This window comes from Barbus barbus (genome assembly GCF_936440315.1).
Source record: "Barbus barbus genome assembly, chromosome: 3".
Lineage (NCBI taxonomy): Eukaryota > Metazoa > Chordata > Actinopteri > Cypriniformes > Cyprinidae > Barbus > Barbus barbus.
In genome coordinates, this window is record NC_136731.1 from 32,367,655 (window position 1) to 32,379,502 (window position 11,848).

General features: G+C 36.8%; 1 protein-coding gene across 1 annotated transcript; it reads right to left on the bottom strand.

The window, feature by feature from the left end:
* Positions 1 to 3,403: 3,403 nt before the first annotated feature.
* On the bottom strand, positions 3,404 to 5,505 carry pyya (peptide YYa; the record flags this gene model as incomplete). Its single annotated transcript, XM_079386178.1, has 3 exons — positions 3,404 to 3,428; positions 3,939 to 4,019; positions 5,318 to 5,505. The coding sequence occupies 3 exons, from the start codon at positions 5,503 to 5,505 to the stop codon at positions 3,404 to 3,406; spliced, it is 294 nt and encodes a 97-aa protein (XP_079242304.1).
* Positions 5,506 to 11,848: the final 6,343 nt, after the last annotated feature.

Genomic DNA, 11,848 nt, shown 5'->3' on the forward strand with positions numbered 1-11,848 from the left:
ATATTTTCTGCATTTGTTAAATGTCAGAATCGAGCGAGGGAGAATTTTTATGTATTTTTTTATCACTTTCATCAAAGTCAGAAGTATACATACACTAAGTTTATTGTGTCTTTAAACAAAAAGAAAACTCCAGATGATTCCATTCTGAGCTTAAGAAGCTTCTGATAGGTTAATTGATTCAATTTGAGTTAATTGGTGGCACACCTGTGGATGCATATAAAGGCACACCTCAAACACAGAGCCTCTTTCTTTGACATCATGGGAAAATCAAGAGAAATCAACCAAGACATCAGGAAAAGAATTGTGGACCTCCACAAGTGTGGCTCATCCTTAGGTGCAATTTCCAGATGCCTGAAGGTCCCACGTTCATCCGTTCAGACAATAATATGCAAGTATAAAAAACATGGGAATGTACAACCATCATACCGCTCAGGAAGGAGACGGATTCTGAGTCTCAGAGAGGAACGTTTTTTTGTGCGAAATGTGCGAATCAACCCCAGGACAACAGCAAAAGACCTTGTGAAGATGTTGGCTGAAACTGGTAAGACAGTGTCCTTATCCACAGTAAAACGAGTCCTGTACCACCATGAGCTGAAAGGTTACTCTGGGAGGAGAAAGCCATTACTTCAAAACCACCATAAAAAAGCTAGACTACAGTTTGCAACTGCACATGGGGACAAAAGTCTTAATTTCTGGAGACATGTCCTGTGGTCTGACGAAACAAAACTTGAACTGTTCGGCCATAATGATAAACGGTATATTTGGAGGAAAAAGGGCGAAGCTTTGAAGCCTCAGAACACCATCCCAACTGTGAAGTATGGGGGTGGTAGTATAATATTGTGGGGCTGCTTTGCTGCAGAAGGGACTGGTGCACTTCACAAAATAGATGGCATCATGAGAAAAGGAGAATTTTGTGGATATATTGAAGCAACATCTGAAGACATCAGCCAGGAAGTTAAAGCTTGGGCGCAAATGGGTCTTCCAAATGGATAATGACCCCAAGCATACCTCCAAATTAGTTACAAAGTGGCTTAAGGACAACAAAGTCAAGGTATTGGAGTGGCCATCACAAAGCCCTGATCTCAATCCCATAGAAAATTTGTGGGCGGCACTGAAAAGGCGAGTGCGAGCAAGAAGGCCTACAAACCTAACCCAGTTACACCAGTTCTGTCAAGAGGAGTGGGCCAAAATTCCAGCAAACTATTGTAGAAAGCTTGTGGAAGGATACCCAAAACGTTTGGCCCAAGTGAAACCGTTTCGGGGCAATTCTACCAAATACTAAGGAAGTGTATGTATACTTCTGACTTTGATGAAAGTGATAAAAATATATAAAATTCTCCCTCGCTCGATTCTGACATTTAACAAATGCAAAAAATGTTAATATTTATTGATATAAAACAGAAAAGGTTTACTCTGATTTAATGTTTGACAGTAAAGAGAACTTTTTTTTCTGAAGTGTATATAAATATCTGGTTTCAACTGTATATCTGATAAAATGTACATTTATTATTATTCTTTAGCTTGGGTTGAACAAATAATTTTTGCTTCGATGGAACAGCAGCTACGCTAATTATGTCTCTATTTGTTTCTCTGTTTCTAGGAATTACAGAAGCTTCAGTCTGGATGCAACCCTTAAATTATCTGAGACGACCGAACACCTGAGATAACGCCAAACCCTCAGAGGACCTCAGAGGATGCCAAAGCTCAGACAACATACAGAATTACCAAATTTTGCCATAAGTTAAATATATTAAGGTTCTGCAATATATAAATATATTGTGGAAACCTAATTTCCTGTAGAGCTGCTTTGCAACGATTTGTATCGTAAAAAGCGCTATACAAATGAACTTGAACTTACTGTTTTATACCTTTGTTACATTCCAAATATATTATAGCTTAATTCATATGGAAAAAAGTACAGTGTATACTTCTACATTTTGATCACTGGTTCTCTTGCCGTTAGGAATGAATAACTGTAAACTTTAGTCTTAATATTATAATGAATTTGCTGATGATAGTGATAAATATCAGAAGTTCAATCATTTCACTCACCACCAACAACAATATGGACGGAAGCGATACAAATATAATTTCACACAAAATTAGCATTCTCATCTGAAATGAAGTATGATGGATGAATGAAAGAAAATCATGCTGATGAAGAACAGCAATAACCTCCAGACTAATTAAACAACGGATGAATTCGGAAATCATTTTGCTTAATTCCTAATCCATAACAACAAGACAACAACACTATACTATATCACAGAAGATGGAACGATTGTATGGTTCGCATTCCTGAATGGAACACGCGTTTCGGGATGCGTCAACACACAAAAATACATAACACCGGAAATATGTGAATCGTAAAAAGAGATAACCTTTCCCGTATCGTAGACGCTTCGTATCGTTGTTTTGATTATGTGAGAGCTGTCTGAACCGCTACAAAGCATCAAATCAAGAGTCTAGCCATTGCGTAGACGTAAAGGGGCAACGCTCAAATGTCTCAGTAGGTGGGACCCACCAGTCAGTGTTTGGTTATAGGGCCGTGTCAACAATAGAATGTTCTCGATAACCCTCTTTAAATGTTCTTCGCTAATTTACATAACAGTGCCAATCAGTTCAGTAACATGCAGTAGCAGGTTCAACAGCGAAAATTAGTTTTTTTAACGTGTTATATAAATATATAAAGAGACCCTCACAGCATTAAAGAAATATTAGCCAATAATATAATGACCCTAAGTCTTATGTGTTAACTGTTATTTGTATAATTATGCTGTTAAAAATTTAATGAACAGTTGCTGTTTGTAGAATGAGACGTTAGCTCTGACTTGTGGTCAAAGAAATTAATAAAATTAAAGTATTAAGTACATGTTATGCTATTGCCGTGTGGGATCTAACAGAGCTCTATTTTATATTGCAGTAGGGACATCTGCTGGTCATTTAGAAATAACTTTATATATAAAAAAAACTAAGTATTGAAAATGTACTATGATCAAACTTTTATTATTATTATTTTAAAACGACTTGCTCTTTTTCTTTATGGCATATGGTACATCTTGTTAAAAAAACACCAGAGCATAATAAATATCCAGATTCATCCAATAAACTTTTAATCACATAGAATAATTTACATGGTACAAACAAAAACTCATAATTTCTGTATGACACAATGAAGTATACACATATACATTATCATTGTTAGTTCCTCTTATGATATATTATGTACAGTTGTTAACGAGATTTGTTCTGTGCACATGAAAGAAAAAGAGAGGATGTATTTAATAAAGAGGTGGATGAGGTTGTCTGATGGTGACTGGTTCTCATATAGTTGTCTGGAGGTTTTCTGTGGGAGGCACAGGTGGGCTTAGCTCAGGACAGGTGACACGGGGGTCTCTGAACTTCACCACATATAAGAGTCATCGTATCTGAAAGAGATAAATGTAATTAATATGCATTCAACATTCAGTTTTATTCTGACATTAATAAGGCATAACGGTATGTTTCACTGATACTATGTCACCTTCAGTCTTTTCATTAATGCTTCAATTTCTGTCAGTGATTTACAGTTTTCAATTAGTAAGCACAGTGCGATTTCTTCCTTTTTGAGGCCTAATTAGGGCTGTTAAATGTCAAGGCCTTTCAAATATTCAGTGTGCGTCATGTTCCCTAACCCACTCCCTTCCTGAAGGATAGAGAAAAAATAAGCCAGGGATCCCATCTGTCCCCTGATTCCTCAACAGGTGTGAAAAAAAAAAAAAAATGGAGGAACAATTGTTCCTCCTTCTTATTAACACACAACCCAGTGTGTTCCTCGAGGATTTAAAAAAAACTGCATTTACCCCAAGTACCATTTAAATCAGGAAACTTATTTTGTCCATCTTACTGTTGCATGACAACTCTATTAGCATTTAACTATAAAACTGAAAGACTCCCACCTTGATCTCTGTTTGTGCTCTGTGTCATCTCCGAACAGCAACTCAGCCATCACATCCTCTGAAGTGGACCTTTTTCCATACCTGTATGTAAGAAATATGACAATTTATTCCCTCATTACTTCATTCCAGCCGTGTAGCTTAGCTGGGAACATTTTGGTACTAAAATAATGATTTCAAATTGCTCACACAGTGAGCTCATTGTGGTGTGTGAAAGTGTCGGGAAGTGAAAAGAACTAGTCAGCCCACTTTATCTGTCAGACACCAATCACTGATACAAATACAAACTGTCTTTTCACCCCAGACGTTATGAATCTAATTTAGCAGTTAAATGTTCTTTGACCGCTTGACAGCTGAATGTGCTTGAGACACGTCACCGAGAAGACTCTGACATTGATCACACAGATGAAAGGTACAAAGCCTCTATATCTTCAGACAAAACATGACTGTCAGTTCTAGAGAACATTTAGTGGAATTGGAGAAGAAAGTTTTATTATGGAGCTGAGACAATAATACTTGACTAGTTCTTTTCTCTCAGAACGGCATCTTCAAGATGAATAGGCCTACACTGAAAACAAGCTAAGGGCAACGGTTTGACACTCGAAAAAACAAAGCAATTTCATGCTCAGATTCCTCCTCGGTAGATCCCTACGAGCAATATCAATGAGTCTGAGACCAAACTAATGTTAAAGCTATTTCTGAAAGATGAGCTCTACGGAATCTCACCTGCTCCCCATTATGGATGTCAGCAATATTTTGTGAAGAAGCCAGGCTTCATTTAATGCAGTCACGACTGTGAAGCACACATAACTACTTGAACCATCGCATGTCTGTTGGTTTCTCTTAGAAATTCATCATAGATTTTCATTTAAACCTCTTACAGGCAAGACTTAAGATTATTTGATGGACTAGCAAGGCACTGGAAAAATATGAGGCTGAAATTAGGTCCTCTCTTGGAATAAACTGGAATTAAAGTATATTGTGGGGAGATAAATTATTTACTGTAATTTGTTTATTGGAATGTGTCACTCAGTCCTAAATGTCAAAGGCCTGTTAGAAGACTATAAATATGTAAATAAATGTAGTCCTCTGCAAAGCAGGGCTGAGAAAAACATCAATCTATGACAGATGTGCAGCCTATTCAGTCTCCAAGGCTTCTCCGAGGTGCATCTGTTTGGGATTTATCACTCGAAGAGCCTTTGGCCACTGAAAAATGGACCATAATGCAATTTCACAATCCTACTGCAGAACTTGGTCATTTTTTTCTGATATAATAATGGGAGGTGATGCAATGACACCAACGGGAGATCATTATTATCATGGTCACCTTGTCCATAAGAACATTTGAAGCGAACATGCATAGTTACAGGTGCCTTTCTCACCGTTGTCTCGTGATGAGGTTGATGTAGTGTCTCAGCGCGGTGTAATATTTGGCGAGTTCCTCCGGAGCAGCGTCATCTCCGGGATTCTCTGGTTTAGGAGGATAGGCGTCCACAAATGTCCCGAGACACAGGAGCACGCAGAAGAGGAGAGTAGCGATGACGGTCCAGGGTTTCAGCATGACAGCCATCTGAGAAATAAAACTCGCGTTTTTTATTCCATGAACAAATGAACATGTAGATTTATTGTGGTTACTTTAAAAGAGGCTGCTTTTATAAGACGTCTGAATAGATCGGGAAAGTGCGAGCGCAACAACACGTGGAAAAGTGTAGTAGTTGTGTAATAGTTTTGAGCTGTGCATATTGCAGTCAACACGACGGCAAAAACGTCATTTTAAACAATCATAAAAAACATCTCTTTGAAATTCGGAATGACTTGACAGAACTATTATTCAAATCAATCGAAAATCAGACACAAAACACATGCATTAAGAAACGAATCACATTAGTTTGTGTATACTTAAAAGCATATGATGAAAACTTCTTTGTGAAATGGAATAGTTGTATAAATGGAATGATTATATAGCCTAAATAAATTTATAAACGACTATTTAGTTTCCATGTTAATCTAGACTATCAAACATTGTTTTCCTAGCAGCTAATTAAAAGTAGTACGAACTTAGTTAATCGTTGAGCGTCAAAGTGATTGCTGTCCATGGTGCTGAATGTGATTGTACTAATAAAAATGACACACTGAAAACATCTTTTGTATCCGACATAAAAAAAAACTTAACAGGAATCAATGATGCCTAGAATTTATACTTAAAGCCAAATTTAGCATCTTTCAAATGTTAAACGCAACTTTTGATTTGGCACCTCCACATGCAGAATGATAACCACAAGACAAACTTACTTTAAGCGCAGTCGAAAAGAGTTCAGGTACAGTTATTTCTCTGGACTGGAACCTTGAAGTTTCTTGTTCCAATGTTCTTTTTCGCGTCTCCTGAGTCTTTGCGAGGTTTTTCAGAAACAAGAAGTTGCCCACTCACGGATCTGTTCTGTCCTGCCCGCACCTCAAGCTCTTTATATACGGAGCTGCTCCTTGCGTAAACACGAGACGGGCGGTGGAAATGACAGGAGCTCTGCCCCCAGCACCACTTCCAGCGTCAATCATAAACACATTCGTAATACGACTCACGAGACAGTTTCATGAAGATTGCTGTTGTTCAGCTTCAGATCAATTACCTGAATCTCAGACGTAATTTAAAATCAATATCAATAACATTCTTAAAGCTTATTTATGTACATGATTTCCCCATGGAAGTTGCTTATTATCAATACCCCATTCTTCATAGATAGCAACAAGTGTATGTCAAGTAGAATTTTCATCATGTTCAGTTTCTGATGAAAGGAATTAAGTTCGAGTAATTACATCAAAAACAGTAGATGATGCTCCATGCAAGATTACATTGATTGCAGTGGCCACTCAAAACTCAGACATGACTAATCGAGCAATCAAATGTAATTCTTGCATCCCATCTCAGAACTACTTGACCATTTATCAAGTTTATAAACTCAGATTATAGCCTAGGATGGTCTCTCTCTCTTTCTGAAGTTACCTTTGTATAACTGTTAAACCTGTTGTTCCTTAAGATATTAAAGTTATTGTGGGAATTATACAATGACTTTAAGGGAATAGCCTATTTAAAAGGAATTTTGGCGTATTTAAAGTCTGCTAAATTTTTCAAATGGCAGCCTAAAAGAAATACGCGAGGTGCAATCCTCTCATGAAACGCTGTTTGTCATTGGCATTATATTAGCTAAACATTTTGACGTTTAAAACAAAATATTAATGTTTTATAGTTATAGAATAAAGTGACACACATTGACAGTAGTAGGCTATTTGCCATGATAGACTAGATAGACTATTATGACCTAAACGGATCGCGATGGAAAGCTCTTGCGCGACACACTGTTGTAATGGTTATCAATCATATTTGAAGGCAAGTGGAAATACGACCTCTGGCTAACTTCTAATCTTTTATCATTACACAAAGGTTTGAAAATCCTGTTTAAACGTGTTTGTATGAAAAAGTTTGTATTACAAAAGCCTATTTTGTAATATTCACTCCAAAACTCCACTTAGTCATCCAGTTCAAAAAGATACAAGATTCGGGGGAAGCCTGGATAAATTAAAACTGACTTTGAAAAATGTAAATGAAACATGATCTTGCAGAATAGCATGCTCATTTTGCACAGGTAGGCCTATCACTTTGCATGATATTTGCATTCATCTGCGTCTTAAATTCCACGCAGATAAAGAAAATACAAGTAAAATGTATCCGTGTCAATATCGTTTGGAACAGGAAATGAAGAATCTGTCATTTTACAGAAGATACAGTGACGTATTTGGATAAGGTCTAAATGAAATCAGTAAGAGGATATAGGTAAAAAGAAATGAAAGAGTTGCTTTGGCTCCTGGGTCTGTAATAATGCATCTGATTTCTGTGCGTTTTCAGAATCCCTTGGGGCATAAATAATAAAACTTGTTCCCAACAGATCGATTATGTTGCAGGCAGTTAATACTCAAACGGAAAGCTTTGTGATAATTTAATTATGACTTGATATTTCACTCATTCTGTCTGTGTGGTTTAGTTACATGAGAAAAGAATAATAAAAAAAGAATGATTAATAAAATAAGAATCAAACGATTTTTTAAATGACTTTAGGAGATGCAGAACAACAGCAATTAATGACTGAAATTATATGGCTGTGGGTATTACTGTGTTGTCTAAAACTGATTATAAAATGCACATATGAAATTGCAATCAGTAACATGATCTTGGGTTTTACACTTTTTAGCCAATTTAATATTATTATTTCTGATTAACTGAGTCTGTTTGTTACTCTAGCTTGTATAAACTAATTGGTGCAGTTATAAAACCAATTGCATTAAGCATTAAAAGTGCATTAGGTACCAATGAATTCTTGCTTTAAACAGAAATAGTAGTAAGATAGTAAAGTTTAATAGTTAGTGATGGTGAATATATTTTAGTAGTGCTCCATACAACAGTCACCTAAATCAACAATATGAAAAAAACAAACAAACAACCCCTAATTGCATGCTATAAATTTTAACATGTGAAACGTGCTTGTGAAACAGCCTGTTCAAAGTCTGATTGTAGTTTTTCTCCATATCCATTTATTCTATGCAATAAAACTAATATCATCATCTTTATTGTTCAGGAGTATTAAAAAGGTCAACTAATATGTGACTCAGTGTCACAACAGGCAGTGATGACTTCTTTCAGTTCTTTCAAGTTGTTGTTGGCTCATGTGCGCTACGTCATGATATTGGATTTAGTCTTGGGGCGGCTGACGTGGGTTGCCCTCACAGGGAGGCCCCCACCCCATGCATCCGAATCGTCCTATCACAGCGCAGGAGACGTCAATGGGGCTTCTTCATGCTAACTGCTCTTCCTCAGCTAGGTGATGCTGGTCATAAGCTCCACATCAATCGTGGTTTGGAGGCTTTTTCAACCCTCTCGAGGTGCGATCTAGTCATTCGAACTGATAAACCAACTCCAAGACCCCCCCCCAAAACTCACACTGACTCAAGACGAGTCACCCACACAAAAGCCTGAGTCTACACTGACTAGCAAAAGTTGTCATGAGGACAAGTTCTTGTTTAGAGACAAATATGTGTTAGTTTAGTCTTTGCTTTTTTTTTTAAGTAATAGTATTTTATGATCGAATGTACACAATTAGTCAAAAGCAAGTGTTTCAACACCTTGAGCTGCGGTGCTCCTGTGAACAGTACAATTCAAGTCTAGTTTATGACATTTCCAGATCATCTTCCCCATTATTTCCTATGTTCACTATGTTTGCTTCTAGAATTAAAATGTAACAAAATAAATTTATGCATTTTGTGACTTAATAAAGTTTTCAGAGATGTAATTAACAAGTGTGGTCATATGTCCCCGCATTACCTTTAAAAATTCTGAATTAGTATCTTAACAGTGTAGCATTTAAAAATGTCACATACATTTTAATGAATGTAAGTGACATTATTACATTTGCAAGTGCAAGTGACAATCAAATTGCTAACCTATTTCTTGCCTTGTGAGGAGAAAAATGTCATCCTTCAACATTTAAACCTTGTAGTTGTTATTCAAAAGATACTGCCAAACCTGCAATATCAAGCAATCTGACTGAAACTTGCAGGTACAAATTGCATTCAATAGCATTCGCATGTTGCGATGCCAGGATGTCACATATCCCATCTGGCTCTCAATTAGTTATACAGTACATACTGTATGTAAAAGCTATATGTCAGTAACTGATTAAAAGCTATGAAAGTTGGTTTGATAGGCAGATAGGGCAATGCAATTTATTCACTTCATTATTCAACCTTTTTTTTTCAGAATTAGATTTTTTTAATCACTTTTTATAAATGGCTAAATATGCATGAATGAAAAACATCACAAGCTGCATTAATTAATGCTATTGAATTAAATTAGACAATAAAATCTTAGAAACAAACTTGTAAACCAGTGTTTCCTCTGGTTGGGGTTGATGACACTCCAATAAGGTAGAAAAACTTATTTTGGCAGATCTTCCTCTATATAAAAAAACTGTGCTTCATTTAATTTAGTCATGTTAACATCACTGACTCAAAGCATATACATTAGGTTGCACATTTAAAGAGCTCTTAAAGAGCTTTTTACAGTGTGAGTAGCTTTGAAAAGAACTGAATAACATTTTGGAAAATTCTTGGAAAAGCCTATTTGGAAAGATACACACACACAAGCACGTCATAAATTCCTTTGACATGGTAATATAAGTTTAAAGCTAACCAGCTGAAAGACAGACTTAGATAAACCCACGGCTCATCCGTCCGAAAGAAAAATCACTCTGCACTTGATGTATGATGTATTTTCCATTGTATGAGACTGGAAATATTATAACAGCATTAAAGGAGGAGGAAATATAACAGCATTAGTAATATACCTCACTATAGATTAGCATGTTTCGACAACAGCACATGACTCATAGATGGCAGATATGACCATGTATTGTTAAATAAATCCTTTCTTCAGCAAGCTAATTTGCCAAATACAACAAAACTGTGCGCCGTGACATCCAATGTATTACTGCATCATCTGGCTTTAGCATCAAGCTGTGGCTTATACAACTTCCTGGGCATTAACACAGATCATTACAACTTGAAAAAGCGTGATTTCCCTCCCTGACAAAGAGACTCATCAGTTTATGATCCAAAAGCAATCAGCGCTCGGACTGAATGCCACATACAAATACCATTGTGTGTTAAACTGTCAAAAGTGTTACAGAAAGGGCTACGGTGACTCAGTCTGTGCCTGTTGGAATACTGACTGTTTATTTCACTGTCCGCCTCTCAGGTTTGTGTCACATAATCGACTAGCCTTTTATTAGCACAACAAAAACTATGACAAACTGCCTACTCGCCATCTCCACAAATCCCAAATGTCCTTTTGATTTATTGAGGAATTGTCAGTAAGATTCAAACACCTAAACGGTAGGGATAAGAACCCTCTCAGGTTACACGCTTAAAAAGGTTTCCAGAAAGAACCTTTAACATTCACACACTCTTAAAAATAAAAGTTCTTTATGGCATCAAAGGTTCCATGAAGAGCCTTTAACATCCATGGAACCTTTTAATTGCACAAAAGGTTTTTTCATTTCTCAACAGCCTATTGATTGTAATACATGTATGTGAACCATTGATTCTGATTCACATGAACTCATTACTACTTGCTTACTAATAATATTTTAAAATGATATAGAATCTTTCGAAATCATTCAGCTGAACACACTTAAAATGGAGGTAGTATTTTATGTTACAAAACAATAAAAGATTGATATGCAGCAGTTGAGCCTCTTCGAAGGGGAAAAGGAGAAGAACTTAGAAAAAGCTCATTTTCTGTGCTGGATCGAGCCGTCACACCTGCAGTTGAGGGAGTAGGAGAACATGTGTAGGGGTTAGCAGGCTCTGCGTCATAACACACCCTGCAGATGCACACTGTCAGTCACGCAGCCTTCTGTCTTGGCAACTGCGGCTTTCCAGCAAAGATCTCAGGTGAACAAAAACTGCATAAACATCTGGTTTGAAGAAAAGGATAGTCAGTTCTAATCTAATCTGTCGAAATGGCGGTACAAAAAGAGGTTAAGACAAAAATGCAAATACCGAGGCCTCTGGTGTCTTCAAATAGCCTGTGAACTGTGTCACTTTTACAGGAAATGGAAGTGTTTGCTTTTCCTGCATTGCTTTCTGCTCTAGTCCTCGTTCAGCTCTTTGACTCATATTAGTCATAATAGGAGCCAGTTTGAATCTGTGAAGTCTCTTATTCTCATTCTTTGCAAGAAATCTGATCAAATTTGTCATGTGGCAGGAAGTGGAGGGAGAAGTGGCATCGTCAGTAGTAAAATATTTCGGATAAATCCTTATGTGTCAATGGCATTGACGTTTTATCAGCTGTTTGCATAAAAGGTTTG